Source organism: Schistocerca piceifrons, chromosome 3 (assembly GCF_021461385.2).
Source record: "Schistocerca piceifrons isolate TAMUIC-IGC-003096 chromosome 3, iqSchPice1.1, whole genome shotgun sequence".
NCBI lineage: Eukaryota > Metazoa > Arthropoda > Insecta > Orthoptera > Acrididae > Schistocerca > Schistocerca piceifrons.
This window is the reverse complement of record NC_060140.1, coordinates 435,377,823-435,398,003: the sequence shown is the minus strand read 5'-3', so window position 1 is coordinate 435,398,003 and position 20,181 is coordinate 435,377,823. Positions and strand designations below refer to the sequence as shown.

Below are 20,181 nucleotides of genomic sequence, written 5' to 3'. Positions count from 1 at the left end.
TCATTTCACTTCTTCAGAAATAATATGAAAATCTGAAGATGTTCATTTCTCATTCTCTTCAAAGGTATATACTTTAGTGCTTTCTTTATCAGTTATTATGCACGGGAAAAAGGAGCTAAATCACAATAGTAAAAAGCTCAATTACTTTGTAGATTCTATACACATATCTGAAATGTTGAAAGGATTGTACCTATTGTTGATGATTCTAATACAAGAATAATAAATATAACCTGGTTGAAAACACACTGATGAAGCTCCTAATACTGATAAATTTAAACTTAGTGTTTTCAGATACTTTAATTTAATGTGAACAACACAACAATAAATACTCACATCCCAATATACAAAGAGCATGGGCTTCATCACTGCCATCATTACAGTTTTTTATACCATCACATTTCATTGTGTTTGAGATGCATATTCCCGTATCAATACAAAGAAATTCATCTCTTGACTTGCAACAATGTGATTCGTCAAAACCATCTGGGCACTGTGGGGTACCATCACATACCCACGCCTTCTCTGTAGAGAAAGGAACCAAAAAAATAAGAACTATTAAAAATAATCAAAACATTCATCTGGCAATCCAAATATTAGGACTATGTAATTAAAACAAACATCATTTCTGTACTTGATACGCAACAACTGCAGCGTGACAGACAACACTGTGTAACATTTACAGAAAATAATATCCTGTTATAATTTTGAAATGTTGTAGACTGCTAGTTATAAATGTGTAATGCTGAGTTCATCATCTTTCACTTGTTCCTTTAAACAATGGTATGAATGGAGAGATTGTTATTCGCCACGTCAAGTCACAGCAGCCAAAGACAACAGAGGCCATAAATGTGAGAGTTTAGTGTTCTTATTTGAACCTGGATTTCTCCTTTGTTATTTAGTGTGAGAGTATGTAGAGTTATACAGACATGCATCTCATGAAAATTTATCTGCTGATAAAAATATAACAAATCTAATTTCAAATTGAGAAACAAGAGCATTCAGGCTTCACTAATTTTGGATGCAAGAGATAAAAATGACACTTTTGAGTCACTTTTCACATAATTCTGATAACTATGTAACATTATTTCCAGGCTACCCAGATGATGTAGCGCTGTTTTTGTATGGTAGTCAGCTCAGCCAATTTCCGGCGGCCAGGGAAAGGAGTGTTCTGCTTGAACAAGATGGACTGGATTTTCTACAATCCTTCTGAATGGTTGGTTTCACAGGGAGATAAATTTTCCCATTACAGCCATGCAGAAAGGGTTCTAAATGTCCTGTCAGAGGGCAGCACCTTTCACTAGTTCTGTAAGCAGGAGTAAAGGAATGGCCAATGACAGTGCCTATTGTTTGCTCCTGTTTTCCAACTGACTGAAAAGCCTGTATTTTAAACAATTTTGTGGAGCGGTGGGGAGCACACAAAATAGAGGAAGCCAGCCATCAGCCCTTCAGCCCTTTTGGGTTGGGGTGGCAAATCATGACACCTCTGTGCTGGAATTTTTATTTGAATGTATCGGAGTTGTGGAGTGATGGATCCTCCCTGATCAACCAAGTCACATTTCTGCAACAGAAAGCTGACTAAGTATTCGGAAGTGCATTCCTTTGTGGGGGAGTTAATTACAGGTTAGGTATTTTCCTGCTGTTGTTTGTGACCATTGCGGAGTAACATGTGTGGAGTTTTTTGATGAGTTATGAGGTCGGGGTGAAAAAGGAGCCAGTAGCTTGGCTACGGTTAATTCTGGTCAATTGGAGAGTAGTGCTTTTGGGTGACCTTTTCTCTGTTGGCATTGAACTGTGTTCCCATCTAGTTGTTAGTTGTAGTCAACAGCAATCACTAATAGATAGTTGAAGGTATTCACTGAACAGTTAGTGGTGAATCTTTCCAATCCACTGGTCACGTCTAGGAATCTTACATGAAAGAAGTTAAGTCATCATCACAAGGAATGGATTAGCTAACACTGGTGTGGCACTCTATGAGTTTTGTGATGTCACTTCTGCTATTTCACATTGAGGAGCCATTTCATTATAAGAAAAACAAAATAAGTTCTGTGATATTTCGGCACATGCCACGTAAAATCGGAAGCAGGAATGCTCCCTAAATCACATGCAGAAAAAGAGATGCCATATTGTATTTGTCATATCAGTAGACATACATATTTGGTGAGTTTTACGTTAAACCTTACACTCAATGAGTATATGTTGTTTGTAAGCACCTGCATATTGAATGTCTTGAGAAAGAATCATTATTGGTACAATTTGTTGTTATAAAATGATAGGAAACTTCTGGTGATTAAAGAATTCTCATATCATTATTTTTGTGTTATAACTCTCATGTTATGAAAATAAGCTATTTTAAGGAAATGGCTCAGAGAAGATTCATGAAAAAATATCGTTCTTGTTGGGATTTATTAGAAACATCAATCGATAACAGTTTGGCAATTATAGCCTTTAAAAGACCACAACATAAAAAACAGCTAACCAATAGCAAAGCTTTAGTGCAGTGTAGTTAGTAGATGCGTCACATTACAGAACAGAAGGTAGATCAAAAGAGGATTCGTGTCCCACTATATCCAACTTTTTTTTTTCTTTTCCCACCCTTTCATTTTCTAAAAGATTGTGATATTTTCGTATGAAACAAAAAAATTTATGTAGTATTTGATGTTGTGTAAATTTAAGTGCACACACTGTAAGGAACAAGTTTGTTCAGTTTGGTGAATTTTTATAAGTTGACATTCTTACTGACTGGACATGTATCTTACCTTTTTGTCTTGTTACATGTTCATGTATACTAAAGCTTTAATTTATGTACACCACAAAAAGAACAACATGAGCAACATATGCACAAGAGAGGAAATTTGTATTTTAATAGGGCTAATGTAAGAAATTTATACTTGCCCATTTTTGTGGACAAACTGTAAGGTTTTCTAGCCAAATAAAATCAACAACTCCACTAACTGCCACTGGAGAGCACTGGGAGCACAAATGACATTTACCAGCTCATCCTGCATGCTAATGGCAGTATTTCTCATAACACTGGATATCCTGTCTGCATGCATGTCAATCATAGTTGCCTTGTCTCATGTGACAATGGCTTTATGTAGCAACACAGCTTTTCATAATTGACTGTGGAGCTGAGAGATGTATAATTTTGTGTCAAAGGTCAAAGCGAGGCTGGCAACCCTTATTTCACCTGACTGAATAGTGCAGCACAGTAGACAATCTGGGTCCATGAAATCTGATTAGCAGTACATTGCATCACCAGTCTCATGCTCCACGTATTGCCAAGAGCACGTCGATTCTGGCTGCAGCTGTGAGTGTGACTTTGCGCAGCACTACGGAAGCTTTGAGAATGGACAAAAGAAACTGTAAAGGAGATAGTGATAAGCCTTGTAATGTTTCGAGAATTTCCGCATAAATTCTAGAACCACTCGGCCTTTGACCATCTCGAATGCATGATATTTTAAATGTAAGTGTGAGAGAGCCTATCTACTACGCGTCGCCTGTCTGTGTGTGCAGGTCCAAAGTGCGTAGTAAAATGACTGAAGACACGGCGGTCGAACGGCACCAACCAGTGTTTGCCGGTCGCGCCATGGAAGTTTAAAGAAAGAACGTGGCAGATGCAAGGAACTTCTGTGTTATTCCATACTGTTTTACAACTTAGACTACTGTAGTGGGAAAAAAAGGAAGAAAAGTTGAAATATTGTTAAATGGATGCTCGTCTTGGACTTTGAGAGGATAAGACGTGTATTCCGATCCAGGATGAGAATGGACTTGGTTTTTTAAGCCAACTTTCTCTTATGTGTAAGTGAACTTTGTTTCTAACCTTTGGATATGCGAAGAGACTTACTTGACAGTGTTTGTTTACGTGGATAAGAAGATTTGTAAAAGTTTTGATGTTTGAATATACATCTTTAAGTGAAGCAAAAGAAACTGTGTATGTCTGCTTATTTTTTTTTTATAAATAGAAAGAGTCTTGAGAAATACCTGCTCCTAGCAAATATACTTCAGAGAAGAAGAGAAAAGGAGGTTGCAGAAGCAAGCTAACCAGCAAGGAAAGTCGGCTGACAATGTCAAGTAAGTCGTACCATTAAAGAAGTGGGAGTTTACACACATACTTCACCACTTTTAAGTTGTGCAAAGCAAGAGCCTCCCACATGAAAAAAGAAATACAGGTTTGACATGCATCATCAGTGGAGCTACCTTTGTGTAATGAGAAACATAGATAAAGAAATTATAACAATGTCTTAAAATTTCAATACTCTGAGGAAAGTTTATAGCTGACGATCTGATGGCAAAACTTTGGGAATGACACAAGTGACAAATCACAACATTTATGTTTAGTTATATAAATAAATAACTATATTGATAGGAGAACAACACTTTTTCCACAGACATTCTTGACAGAAGGTGGTTGATTTATATGTCAGTTAAATCTAGAGACTTAATTCTAAACAACTTTTTTAGTGGCTTTGTAATAACCCTACCAGATTTTGCAGATGCCAGTAAACATAAAGAGAGAGAGTATAAATTTGTAAATCATGAAAGACAGTACCAATGCATCGTCCACTCTGGCATTTAAATTGATCTGGTGGACAAGCAGGACAATCCTCTTCATCACTGCCGTCAGCACAATCCTTGTGACCATCACACCGCCAAGATGCAGGCAGACAGTCCTTTAATGAAATGCTTCCTGTGGCACATGTAAAATGATCTTGCCCACATGCAGGTGGTGGAATGCATGTTCGTTCATCATCCTGCAGCCCCAAACCAGCTGGGCAACCACAGGCAGGACCATCACTACCAACTGCCCCTTGCAACTGCAGGCATATATGTGAGCATCCCTCACATGTCCTTTCCACATATAACTGTAAACAAAAAGAAATTTTTGTTGGCCAGAGAGTCACAAGTTTCACTTGCATACTGCCAGTGGCAAGGGATATGAGAGGATTAACAGACCTTCCCCAGTCTGAATAGCAAGACAGAAAATATTTAGTAGTACAAATGTATTGTGGAAAGTTTTGGCAGAATGTAAATAATTTAGGAGTAAAGGTAACAACTCAGTGAAGAGCATAAACAATACTGAACAGTTATTTTGCTTTCAGAGAAATAATTTTTTTACTCTCTCTCTCTCTCTCTCTCTCTCTCTCTCTCTCTCTCTCTCTCTCTTCATTGTTATATTTGTTTCACATATAATGCATGGGTGTTTTGGTTGAAAACTTGCATGCTGCAACTCACTCCTCTGTATGATGAGTAGCAAACTCTTCTTTTCATAATATTCTCGTTATTCCAAATGAATGTAAGGACTTCGGAAACAACAGGAAGCTGCCTGTGAGAATTTTATTATTTTTCCCTTGCTTTCAATATTATTTGAACTCTAGCAGTAGTGAGCTTGTCTACACTGAAAGGAACTATTTAGGTAAAGTAAAAGAAGAACAAGTCCAAGAGCTTTTCAGTAGAATGGTATCCATTAACAATGAAAATTTACTTCATGATCTGCATTATCTACACTTGTTTTATGAATCTACAGGTGTAAACAATGAAATTGAACTTGTTTACAAGTGCAAGCAAACCTGTTTTGAATGCACACCACAGATGCAATTGAGCAGCATTTTTCTAAAGTACTGATATATGCACATAAGAACTCAGTATAAATATTTATTTGTTTATTAATTTATTTTTCCCTCTTAGATGTACTTCCACATGAAGTTAGTTGTCAGCAGTCAATCACCATAGGAAAACAACAGTAAGATTCACAAGTTTAGTACTAGAAGGACAAATGACTAATAATATTAATCACTCAGTCTTTGGATTGGCACAGAAAGGAGTGAGGCATTCAGCCATGAAAATCTTTGACCATCTGCCTAGTAACGTACTCAATTTAGTGTTTAAATAAACTAACATCAAACACAAAAGGAATAATTTCTTAATGTCTATTAGTATGATTCGCGCGCGCGTGCGTGTATGTGTATGTGTGTGTGTGTGTGTGTGTGTGTGTGTGTGTGAGAGAGAGAGAGAGAGAGAGAGAGAGAGAGAGAGAGAGAGAGAGAGAGAAACATAGTTACGTATAATGAACCATTGTATGGATGTAAGAAGGAAAAAAAATATCCTTAAGAAAACACATAAACAGTCAGCTTGTTGCCATACTGACTTGTTCCTTATCATAACAGGAGGTCACAATTATGATCCACAAAATATGAAAATGACTAACATATCCAACTTCAGTAAATAGGAGACAAATGTGATACGATCAAATTATTGTACTCATAACAATAGTTTATGAGTACCATCCTGTTGAATATACTAATGTGGATGGGTCAGTATTTTAAAATCCATTCAATTTCTACAAGCACCAAATACACACACTGAACATATGACAATGGACATACTGCATGAGGAGCAGTGGTGTTACAGAGTCCAAGTGTGCTGCTGTGTCTTTTGTAGAAGATATCAGGACCTGAATTCTATGAATGTAACAATATTGTGATTTCCATTCTAGAAAGTGCAAGTGTCTGTACAACAGATTCGAAACACTGTAGACCTGATCTCTCTAGTTTTCTCAATGCTTGATATTAATAATCAGTTTTCCATTATTCTGCCATGTTACTGATACCATTGTTTCTACATCTGAAGGAGACAACTGCGTCAGTCATCAAAATATTGAGCAGAAAAATGGCAACAACAACTTGGTTGAAACCCTGAAAGCACACTAGTTACTGCTGACACACATTTATAGTCTAATAATAGCAACTGGATTTTCTTCCCATATACAAATGATTATTTCAGTTGCTTCCAGAAATTGATGTATTAACAAAAGTATCACCAGAGTACAGATTCACATCTCTCTTCACCTTTCAGTATAATAAAATAGCATTAAAACTTTTACTTTGGTGTGTATCCACAGACCTCCCAAGCACACCTGCATTTAGTTGTCAAATCTGTTATTGTTAATGCTAATTAACCATACTTTCTGCATTTGGTCTTATACTCTAGAGGGAGATATAGTGGTACAATTACCAGGTGTACCGGTATGAAATGAGCGTCTTTTTTGAAAATGAAACAACTTTGAATTGAAAAGTAAAATCATTTTATTCAAAGTACTGACCATTGCTTTCTATACATTTTGACCACCTTTCTGGCAATTTGTGGACACCACGCCAATAGAAATGTTCGTCTTTTGAAGCAAACCAATCAGACACCCAATTTTCAGCTTCTTCGCAGGAATCGAAGTGTTCCTCAGCCAATGCGTGTCCCACTGATGAAAACAAATGGTAGTCAGAAGGGGCAAAGTCTGGTGAATACAGCGGGTGGGGTAGCAGCTCCCAGCCAAGTGTTTTGATTGTATCCTGAACCAGTTTTGCTTTGTGTGCATGTGCATTGTCATGTAAAAAAATTAGTTTGCCATGTCTTCTGGCCCATTCTGGTCTTTTTTCGGTCAATACATAGTTCAAATTGATCATTTGTTGTCTGTAGCGATTAGTATTCACAGTTTCACCAGGTTTTAGAAGCTCATGATACATCACACCTTTCTGATCCCACCAAACACAGAGCACTGTCTTCTTGCCGAATTGATCTGGTTTTGCAGTCGATGTTGATGGTTGTCCCGGATTAACCCATGATTTTTCCCCGTTTAGGATTTTTAAAATAAATCCATTTTTCATCGCCAGTAACAATTCAATGCAAAATTGATTTTCTTTCATGTCTTTGAAGCAAAATTTGGCAAATGGTTTTTCGGTTTTCCATCTGTCTTTCACTCAATTCATGTGGCACCCATTTTCCACACTTTTGGATCTTTCCCATAGCTTTCAAATGGTCAGAAATTGTTTGTTGTGCAACATTTAGCATTGCTGCCATTTGCTTCTGACTCAAAGTATCATCTTCATCCAATATTGCTTGCAATTCAGTGTCTTCGAACTTTTTTGGTGGTCTTCCACGTTCTTCATTTCTTACATCAAAATCATTATTTCTGAACTGTTGAAACCATCTTTTGCATGTTGCTTCTGATAGAGCATGATCACCATATGCCTCGACAAGCATTCGATGCGACTCTGCAGCACTTTTTTTCAAATGAAAACAAAAAATTAATGCTTTCCGCAAATCATCACTTTCTGGTACAAAATTCGACATTGTTAACACGATGAAAATATATGATGATGTTTGTTCCATGACTGGATGTATACTAAATATCTTTGACAGATGTCATACCAACCAAACAAAAAAAAAATTAAGGCTCGTTCACAACAAATGTTCCCTATCGACACATTTGTATCTTAACGCTCATTTTATACCGGTACACCTGTTAGTACCCTCTACCATACACCATAAGGTGGCCATTTGTACAGTTGTAAATGTAAATGGGACTATTCATGTCTGGAGTAGTAGCGTGATGATACAAGGTAAGTGTCAGCCACAATAGCACACTTCAATGTTATAGACTTGGCAGTTACTATATTACAATAGTTCGGGAGGTACTTGGTCGAAAGTTCACTTAGTTTGAACCACTTGACATGCTGGAATCACAGATTAATAGATATAGTGTATTAGACTAGAAGCAGTTATTTCTCATATGCAACTCCAAAACTGCTTAATCCAGTGTCAGAAAAATCTAATGCTATTGTAAGAAATAGCACAATTAAATAGCATAACAGTTATAACTAATGATATTCAAGTCCCTAAATCAGAACAGTATGTTTACGGGGCGCTAATTACAGAAAATCAGAATAAATAAGATGAGGCTTCAAAAAATATGCCCACAGTTTTTTTTCTTTTTTGTGATGTCATTACAAAGCCAGCAGCTTTATACCTATATTACTCAAAAGAATACTTTACACTTTGGTTTCAATAATACTCCACTATTCTAGAAATATTTTTTAAGCACAGAATACAGTTACTTTTTAGTTGTCCTTACGTTAGAATATTCTTTAATGTCTTTATTTACCTTTTCATCAAATGGAAGCACAGCAACAAGTTCAGTGAGATGAGATGCTCTAACAACAGCTTCCTGATGTTTGCCTGTGAGTTTATCTGCTCGTTCTACTTGTTGTTGATCACCATCAACCCAGTACAAGTAGTCTCCCCAAACAGCAAGATGCTCTTTAACTACTACTTCTGCCAATACCATCCTTCTGAAAAATAGTTATTTGCTTGGTTAAAATTTGTACATATTGTGAACTATTCTTAGAGTTACTTCTGGCATCCTCAATTCTACTTTCCAACAGTGTACTTAAATCCATAGCTGTTTTTGTATGGCCTTCCTAAGTAAAATTACTCAACATTACAGAAGTCAGCATGTTTTAAAATAATGGTTAACACAATCATCTAATTGATATTGTTGTCATTAAGATAATGAAGCCTAAAACTGAATCAAAGATGATGTTACTTTTGTAAACTAAATTAAAAGAATATGACATTTTAACAATTAAATATATCTTGGAGAAGAAATGCAATTACATACTCTTGGAGAAGAAATGCAAAATCTAGGAATACAATCTCTGAAGTTCGTCCACTTTCTTCTTTATAGCACTGTGTAGCTATTTCTCCATTTGCACTCACTTTCTGAAATATCTCTGTCAACACTTCTTCTTTACGTCTTTGAAAATGTCATATCTCTACAACAGTTAGTTTTGATTTGAGAGAAAAAAGCAAGAGTTCTTGGCTTTTAGCATCATTTCTTGCTCATTTCTGAATGTTATTTCCCTGTCTTTTTGCTTTCAATATATCTTATGCAGCATGAAAAATGTCATTTGTAACTAATTAAATGCCTAACAAATGTTTACAACATTTAAACAGACAAATATTGTTATCACCAGAATTTTTAGATTTTTTCGTAGCCCAGTGATTTATTCAGTGCGCTATTTGAAACAGTGTCAATGGTAATACATTGTGCATCCACTTTTCCAATTTTTGACTTCTTTCTCTTGGCAATCTGTTTACCTTTTTCCTAGGTATCGGGAGTCTTTCACCGGTAAAGCAGAATCTTTCTCCATTTTTACATCCACCACATATTTATACTTCTTTTCTATTTATTCAAGACATCATTTTTTTCCTTTTTTGGTGCTCTGACTCCTGAAAATGTCAAATAACACTATCAATCCTATGAACTAATTTTTCTGCCTTGCTTACTTTCAATCCAATGGACTATGCCAATCATCATTCTTAATGATGCTTCATTTTCCATTCACTGTCAGCCAGGCTTTGAACTTTAACTTCCTTCATTCCTTCTTCAACAGACAAGATACAGGTATACAGCAAGTACAAATTACACTACTGTCTAACACAATTTACGAAAACTAGAATAGCATTAAGGACTCCTTGAAAGACAGAAAACAACATTTAACACAATGCATACAGAAGAGAGCATCTCATTACTAATCTCTGCTACTCTATCAGCAAGCTACTTGAAAATTGCACATAACCAAAATAGATTTGTTGTTTATCAAGAGAAACATTCATCTTCATCTTTCCCCAGTTCAACAATTGGTAAGCAGTGTTCTTATTGTGTGCCTCCAAATACTACATTTTCAACAATCACATTTCTAAAAAAAGTTCCTACAACACCCTTAGAAGCCAAAGGGTATGTAATGTGATGTTATTTTTAGTAACAGATGTTTAAAGTTGAGACACTCCAGAAAATTCAATGAACACGTTAAGGAAAAAATAATTATTTGCACACTTTTGAAGCTTTACTGCCTACCTTATCCAGAACATCAATGCTGAATTCTGTCAGTTAGTAATTTTTCATAACCAATTAAAAATCATGGTTCACAGTGACATTCATACGAGCACTTAAATGGCAGGTAGTAACCTGTTATGCGAGTTGAACATGACTACGAGTCTACTGAGAGTCTGTTTCTAACATACTGTAATTGTTCATTCTTCTGAATAACAATCTTCTTCATTATTTTGATTAACTGGCTTCAATGTTCTTGCAGCTTCATGGTCTGAAAGTATCTGGTAAGATTCATCATGTACTCGTGGCAAAAGAGAAAGCAGAGTCTGTAACTCCCTATACTTTGTACATTTTAACTTACTTTATTAATTTCTTATTTCTAGAGCTGGGAAGACACTGACATTTCTGCTGCAACAATGTGCTTTCTCGTTATTAATATTTTGAAAATCTTCCAGCTCTTCATTGAGGGATACTTTGTAAAACAACATGAAGGGTGACTTCTTTTGAAAATGCAGCCACTGCATTTGTCTCAAGCCGTTCACCAAGTCCTTGAGATAATCATTGTGTCCACTTAGTGTGATGAAATCATTGTCAGTCATTGAATTTCCTGATGGCCATGGAAATAAGCAATGCCCCTCATCAAGTATAAAAATTTCAAGTATTTTTCCTGGCATCCTTCTCAATAATTCCACAATTTTGATTGCATCTGACCATAAATAATTAATTTTTGAACTACAGTTTAAATGTATGTATTCGAACTTTACAATGTATTTACTTTTATTTTGACCTTCAGAATTTTCACTAAAAGCTGTGATGTGTTGAACTGATGTGGGCAATTTACTTATGCAGTGCAAAACACAGGAAGAATCTATGAGCAGCTTGACTCTCATGCCAAACGTACATTGTTGCAACTCCAGAGACAAAATCGTGTACACAAAAACTGTGGGTCCACAGCTGTCTTGCATAATACACTGTTGCAAGAGGGAGTGTCTTGGACAGATCAAAACATATTGCTGTTTTTGAACTATCATACTTCGAACATTCTTTGGTCCTGTCTTTTGCTTCACTAGCTGCCTGTGACTTATGCAAATGTAATTCTTATTCAAGAGTCAGCATCTGAACATTTTTGGTTCTCCATGAACCACCAAGTTCTGCAAACTGTTACGTGTCACACAATTATCAGTACAAGACGTATGGAAACCCAGATTGAAGGCCATATTGAACATAAATCTATAGTAACACTCTTTAATAGTGGGAAAATTATTTTCTGCCCAAAACTCTTGATAAACTTCAGACATTTTCCACAGATGGGTCTTATTTTTATAGTTTAAAAAACAAAAATAACATTAATATTATGTAGGAAATAAAATAATAACAATAAATCATGAATAACCAATATAATAATTTTAAATTAAATATCTTCTGTTAAGCACTCAGCCAGGAAAACAAAGAGCGGTTTCCTATCACATGGTAGCCGAGAGATACAAGTGCACTTATACCCTTTGACCTCCTTAGAAAATAGGGGATAGTCTTAGCAGTTTTCCTTTCAGCTACTAGATGCCAGCACCGTACTGCTTGTTACTTGTATCTATTGGCCACAAAGATTTGTGTCGGCTTTAACAACTAACATCTACACTTACTTCCAAAATTTGTCACTTATACCCCTTGGCTTTTAAGGGTCTCTATTTCAGCGCTAAAACACTTAATGAAGAAAGGCGATGGAGTGGGCAGTAATAATCTCTAAAGTGAAGTGCTGAGTGGCAGATTTGAACCATCATAAACAGAGATGACTATATGCAAGAACAACAACCTGCCACCCAGCATGTTGCATGTTGTCTTACAGGGAACTGTGATCTCTCCTTTCAATCATAACTTGCACAAAATATACAACTTTCCACTGTCATAATATAATACATTAATAACTTTATGTTTTATTTGCAACCTTTCTTCAAGTCACTGTACATAATTTCTTTAGAAATACTCATTATTGAATAGTATATATTGTTATTAATACTCAAATGAAAAATAGAAAACTAATTGTTTGATTAAAATTAATTAAGACAATTTATCAATAACACTGTCACGTGTGGTCATAGTTCTCCTGAATTTACATTTACATGAAGCGCTCACCTTTCTCTCCCATCCAACGTAGCTCTCTCTATTCCCCTAGAAGAAGCCCAGAACACCAGGTCATCCAACCTATCAACAGCCAATGCCATTGGATTCTTCACATCTGATGCAATTATAGTTTTCTTTTCACCATCAACACGGGATCGTCTAACACTTGGCTCAGCCCCAACATCAGTCCAAAACAAGAAACTGTAATTCAGGAAAACTTTCATCACCACCACACAGACACAGAGAAGTCACAAATCAATAACAACTATATTTTCTGTCTGCATCTACAATATAATAATAATAATAATAATAATAGTCCGCCCACACTCTATGCTCTGTTATATCTGTTACTAAGGATTTTGACTATTAGAAATGAAAAAAAAACTGAATATTCTACAGTACCAGTCTTTTTTATAATTATGATATTATTACCTCTGCTGATAGGGCAGAAAAAGTTATCAGTTCAATGTAAGAGAAATCTGTAGCCAGTGAGGTGAGTTAATGCATACAGTGTGTTTTTCAGTAAATGTTACAAACAACATAGAGCTTGGTACTCCTTGTCAGCAACTTTTGACTGTGAAGCAGATTCTACTTGTATTAGAGTGTGGAGTAGCATCTGGGAACAAATACAAAACACTGTGAAATTTTGCTTGATTTCTGGGCTAAACTTTGGCCAACCAGTTGTTCATGCAATGTGAGGGCAATCTTTCCAGCCATTCACTAGTTTGCAAAACTAGGTTATGAATGGATTGTCAGATGGCATCTTCAAACAGAAAATTGATTTTTGGCTGTAAAGGGATTGTACCAATGGTAATGGCCACAACTAAGAAACAAATCACTCATTCTGCAGTCCCAAAGTGAACCAGCTGAGATGCATATTTTAATGCAGGTATCCATGATTTTATGGCATGTTAGCTGACAGGTAATTATGAGTTTCAAACTTGACTATATAATCATTTATTGGTTGTTATAAGGTGGCAGTCATTTATCAGACAAGGAAGCTATGCATTAGCTGAAGGAGATGCTGGTCAAATACTTTACAAGATCTAATGCTGGTCAAATACTTTACAAGATCTACTGAAGTGGGGGAAAGCTAGATTGTACACAAGGAAACAGATGTGAAATTTTTCTATGGCTTTCTGTTGCCAAAGTGTAACCACCTGCTGATAGACAGCAACACAGAGATCGTTGGAGGGAATGGAAGAACTAGTGGGCCAAGCTACAAGGACTGCAGGCTTGGCAGCGTCAGTGCTCATTTCACATCAGGTCAGCATGACCATTGACCTAAATAAACATTACAGGGGCTCCATGAAGAAAGAGCAAGTGAAAGCTCTCCTGGACTCATTGCACTAATGGATGGACAGTGTACAGCACACAGAAGCTCTGTAGGGCACTGAGAGAGTTGGAGCAGAATATATAATTGAAAAGCCTATGTTGCCAGATGCATTGCATGGCCCGATACAGGATGAAGAGCTCTGCTGTAAATACCGAGCAGTGTTCCGGAAGCCGACACTGAAAGTCATAGGTGCCAATGACGAATGCACACCCAACACCACGGTCAATCTGAGAGCCATCAGTGTACATGAAGTTACTATAGCGAGGCTGGAGTAGCATCCCTAAGAAACGAATGCAGTACAAGGTGAACACGGGCTGCCACACACGAAGCCAAGGTAGTGAAGGGTTCACACCCATCGGGAAACTCGCAGCTAGCGTAAAGTTAAGCTGCTGCACCAATATCCGAAAGCAAACTCCAGGAGGTAACAGAGAAGAGGGACATGACATGTACTGGTGAACAAAGGAGTCACTGAAGAAGGAGACATAGGATGGGTAGCTAGACATGGCAGACAAATGATATGCATGTCTGCTGAGGAGAAAAATCACAGCTGTGTGACAGCAGTTGTTTGGTAGCTTTGGCATACAGACTCTCAACCGAGCTAATGTACAAGGTGCCAGTGGCCAAACAGATACCATGATGGTGGATTGTATTGAGATGGTACAAGAGGGATAGATGTGCAGATGCATAAACGAAACACTCATGGTCTAGTTATGAACGGACAAGGGACCCGTACAAATGGAGGAGGGTGGTCCGATCCGCTCCCGAAGAGATACCACTAAGGATACGTAGGACACTGAGGGAACGTGTACAGTGGGCAGCCAGGGAACATTCATACGAGGACCAAGAAAGCTTCCTATCAAGCATGAACCCCAGGAATTTCATAGTTTCAATGAACAGAAGAGGAACAGGCCCAATATATAAAGATTGCACCACCAGAAATTCATACAAATGGTTCTGTCAGTGAAAGAAAAATGCCCTGGCGATGCTCCACAAGTAGACGATAGAGACAATGCTGAAGACGCTGCTCAAGGAGACAAGTCCGTGGAGAAATGCAATAAATGGCAAAATCATCAACGAAAAGTGAGCCATAGATGCCCAGCGGAAGACAGGCCATAATAGGGTTAATGGCAATAGCAAAGAGGACAATGCTCAGGACGGAACCCTGAGGCATGCCGTTTTCCTGGATAAAGCTGTCCAACAAGGCAGAAACCACAAATATCTTGAAAACTTGGTCTTTTAAAAATTCCTGAATGAAATTTGGCATGCAGCCTCAAAAGCCCCCAGGTGTAGGGATTACTGAGGATACCAGTCCTTCAGGAAGTGTCATGGGCTTTCTCCAAATTGAGAAACATGACCATAGTCTGGTATTTCCAGAGAAAACCACTCAGGACATGGGCTGACAAAGTAATGAGATGGTCAACTGCAGAACAGTGCGCTAAAATCCATGTTGTGCAGCGATTAGTTATTTGTGAGGCTTGAGGCACTGCCTGGCATGAACCATACATTCCATCACCTTGCAAACATAGCTGGTGAGAGAAATGGAGCGGTAATTAGAAGGAAGGTATTTGTCCTTACCAGCTTTAGATATGGGAATGACAGTGGTTTCATGCCAGGCTCAAGGAAATGGCCTCTGCCCAGATGAAGTTGTACATATGGAGAGGAAACTGCTTGCCAGCAAGAGAAAGGTTCTGCAACATCTTAATGTGAACGTCGTCCAGCCCTGGGGTGGACAATAGGGATAAAGTGAGAGCATGATCTAGCTCACTCATAGTACAGGTGGTATTGTAGCATTAATGATTCTGAGAAGAGAAGGGTATTGCCCGAGCGTCCTCCACTCATTTCCAATGGAGGAAGGCACCATGATAGTGGATGGAGCTCAAAATCTCTGCAAAATAGTGGCCCAAAGTATTGGAGATAGCAATAGGGTCCGCCATGACATCATCGGCTATGGATGGTCAGGCAAGAAATTGGGGAATAGACCTTGGCCCCAGAGACCCGTTGGAGGTTGGCCCCCATTATGGTCATTTTTGCTAATCAGGGTTTTTCAGGTGGGCGCTGCAGAAATTTTTTTTGTTTTTAGTCCTTATTTTGCTTGCTTGCCATGTCTGGTTGTTTGTTGCATTTGTCTCTTCCAAAATGCCCAACCCACCTAACCCGCACCCCTACTCAGGCACCACAGCCACAAGCATTGGATGCCACATGAGCTAATGCAGATGTTTCAGTTCCAGATGCAGCATATCTCCACCCTGCTCAACACGGTGCAGCAGCTACTAGCCAATGCTGCACGCCCGACGGAACAAGCACCACCTACAGTAACACCTACTGCTATATCGTCTTTTTGACAATTTCGTGAACAACAAGAGGAATGGCTCCTGTGGTTGTCCCAATCTGAAGTTCATATCATCGTTCACAATGGACCAGCTACCGTGAAACTTCCCTATCTATTATCAACAGTACGAAGTACAGTGTTCCGCCTAATCAACAAACTTTTTCCTAACGCCACTCTGTGTGAACTCAGTTATGAACAGGTGACACAGTTGTTAACTGACTATTATAAACCAACAAGTGAATGTACTAGCAGCTACGTATCAATTCTTTACTTGCAAAAAACAGTCAGAACAAACTTATCACGAGCAGGTAACAGATTTGCAGGGTATGACAAGTACATGCAAATTCAAATGCGTTTGTGGTGCTTTATATTCAGACGTTGCGTGATGCGATCGCGTACAATGTAACTGATGTCAAACTTGGAGAACAGCTTTTGAAACAGTCCGATCCATTTCAGCCGGTAGTGCAAATACTAGATCAGTACAATTCAGGTGCCCTGTTGGCTGATAAATTTGAGCATGGGGCTATTTGTCGGGTTGAGTCCCTTGGTTGCGATCAGCCCATTCCACGGCAGCTTGCGCTAGTCCAGCTAGCTCGCCACACCACTTAAGCAGTTCGCTAAACAGGTGGCTACAAAGGCGAACAGAATTAAGTCTTGCCCTTGGTGTTATACACAGCACACATGCCAAGGCTGCCCCTCCCAACAAGTTCACAGTTATGCTTTTGGTAGGAAAGGACATGAACAATCTGTATGTTTCCAATGGACGAAACATAAAAATTCGGCCCACTCACAAAAATCTAGTCACGTGGCCCATGTCATTAATGCAGTATATTCAACATCTGCAACAGGCATTAGCAAAATTAGCAAGCGTGCAATTTTTTCAGTGATATGCCAGTCAAACAGACTTAATTTGTTCATTTACTTCTTTGTGGGAAAGTGGGAAATTTCAGTTGGACATGGGTGCCTCTGTCACTTTGCTAAATCATCACACATACGAACTGTTAAGCTCCCCACACCTGCATAAAAGTTGCACGCGACTGATGGTTTATAATGGACACTACATTTCCGATCTTGGAAAATGTACATTGCCTGCCATGTATTGCTCACATATGCGAACAGTGACTTTTACAGTGCTACCTACAATCACGTGAGTATGAGTACACATTTTGTCTTGAGTCTTTTGATTTGTTTGGCTTTAACATTCAGGACAATGTGTCATCAGTGTCTACATTCAATGCAAAAGATTCCTGGAACTCTTTTCTGAAGGTTTAGGCAAGGCTAACAATTTTGTTGCACATATTACTCTGAAAGACATTGCTCAGCCAAAATTTTGCCAGGTCAAAACTGTTCCCATTGCATTACGGGACAAAGTCGCTGCTGAACTTAAAAAATTTCAAGACAGCACAGCTATTACGTCCATACAAGCAAGTCAATGGGCGAATCCACAAGTTTTGCTCCCCAGATCTTCAGGTCGCATTCACCTCTGCGCTGACTGTAAGTCTACAGTCAACCCACAAACTGTCATTGATACTCATCCATTGCCACGCCCAGAGGATCTCATGGGTAGATTAGGCACTGGACGCTATTTTTCAAAAATTGGTTTATGGGACGCATATCTTCAATTACCACCCGATGAAGAAACTCAAAAAGTGTGTGTAATAAATACTCATTTTCGTTTGTTTAAATATTTGCATTTGCCTTTTGGCAGTGTTTCCGCTACTGCCTTTTTCCAACTATACTTGGAACAGCTGACTGCGCAAGTGCCAAACTGTTCGAACTATTTGGACGATATTGTCATAGCAGGTTGTACACCTGAAGAACATTGCAAATTTGCATGTTTTGTTTTGTGTGTTATCTGAGGTGGGAATAAAGTGTAGACTGGACAAGTGTGATTTTTTGAAACCTGAGTTGCAGTATCTTGGTCATAACATCAACAGTCAAGGTGTGCATCCTCTTCAGTCGCATGTGTTAGCCATACGAGATTTGCCAGTTCCTCGCAATGTCACAGAATTGCAGTCAGTTTTAGGGAACAAGAACTATTATATTCGGTTCATATCGAATACTGCACAAATCTTGGCTAGCTTGCATTGCAAGAATGTCCCTTTGTTTGGACAGATGAATGACAAGTAGCTTTTCAAGAACTTAAAAATGCATTGCTCAGTGATCGATGCTTAGTTCACTTTGATCCTGACAAACTCGTTGTATTAAAAGTTGGTGCTTCTGCTGCATCTTCTTGTCACATCAATGCTCAGGATTATGAATTGCTTCAATCATTTTTGCTGAACTATGCAAAAATTACACAGGCCATGGAAGGTGATTCAGATTTGAATATTTTGCTAACATGCATTTGCACATCTTGGTCCCATTCTTTGCATAGCATAAAGAACTCTGTAGTGTGCCGATACTTTGCATCTCGGCATAGCCTCGCTGTGATTCTTGTACAAAATGACAGTGGACAGTTTCATGTGTTGATCCCTAAAGCTTTGCAAAAAGAAGTGTTGCAGTTACTTCACCAAGGACATAAGGGATTGTTAGCATGAAATAATTAGTGCTTCAACACTGTACTTGGCAGGGTGTGGACGTCGAAATAGAACAGATGACATCACAGTGTCACGTATGTACGGAAAATCAGTCCACTCCACTACATAAATTCTCTGCTTGGCCTAAGTCACAATCACCACGGCAATGTGTGCACATAGACTTTGCAGGACCTTTTTGGAACACTCGTTGGTTGACTGTGGTTGACTCGTATAGCAATTTTCCTTTTTCTGTGTCAATGAACTCGACAACGTCACATAACATAATTCAGGTGTTGTCCTCTATTTTTTGCCTCAAAGGTTTACCTGAAGTCATAGTGTCCGACAATGGCCCTCAGTTCATGTCAAATGAATCAAACATTCTGTGAGCACAATGCCATACAGCATCTAACAAGTGCACTGTTCCATACACAGTCAAACGGCGATGTGGAATATTTTGTCAGAACATTCAAGCAAGCAGATAGCCAAACTTTGCTCTGCACACAACATGAATCAAGCATTGCAACTGTTTCTTGCCTCCTATCATTCGCATCCATGAGATGGACCATCACTGGTGAAATTGCTTCACGGCTGCTGCCATCGGACACTGCTCCACCCTCCTCAGCATCCAGCAGTGAAGGAAGGCCACAAGTATAGCTTTGCACCACATGATATTGTCTTTTACAGGGAATTTAGTGGCAGCAGATGGTGTGAGTGAGGTGAGATCGTCCCTTTCAGTGGCACCATCGAAATCAAAACTTTGCTTCTATCATGTACATGATAATCTTTCAGTGCCTCTTCCCCCTGATTTTTGGATAAAAAAAATGGCTCTGAGCGCTATGGGACTTAACTGCTGAGATCATCAGTCCCCTAGAACTTAGAACTATATAAACCTAACTAACCTAAGGACATCACACAAATCCATGCCCGAGGCAGGATTCGAACCTGAGACCGTAGCGGTCGCACGATTCCAGACTGTAGCGCCTAGAACCACTCGGTCACTCCGTCCAGCTTTTTGGATCCTGAGGACAGTGCGACCACAGCAGCCACCAGAGGGTGACATCACTGTACCCCTCTGGTAATTTTCCGGGGGACGTTTCCACCAGAGCAAAGGCCGGAGGGCAGGGTACGACCAGAAGCTTGATGAGCCCTGCAGGCACAGCTTCCGGTCTAGCAATATGCCCACACTCCTGCCTCCCCCGCCATGGTTGCACTCCCT

The 20,181-nt window shown here is 38.7% G+C and overlaps 1 protein-coding gene across 1 annotated transcript in view; it reads right to left on the bottom strand.

Moving 5' to 3' along the window:
* LOC124788219 (low-density lipoprotein receptor-related protein 6) overlaps window positions 1-20,181 on the bottom strand; it is a 326,785-nt gene that overhangs the window by 7,680 nt on the left and 298,924 nt on the right. Inside the window, exons 18-21 of the mRNA XM_047255400.1 lie at window positions 12,794-12,982; window positions 8,933-9,119; window positions 4,550-4,862; window positions 334-522 (exon numbers count right to left, since the gene is read on the bottom strand). Coding sequence (XP_047111356.1) covers window positions 334-522; window positions 4,550-4,862; window positions 8,933-9,119; window positions 12,794-12,982 — 878 coding nt within the window. The remainder of the gene's footprint in view (window positions 1-333; window positions 523-4,549; window positions 4,863-8,932; window positions 9,120-12,793; window positions 12,983-20,181) is intronic.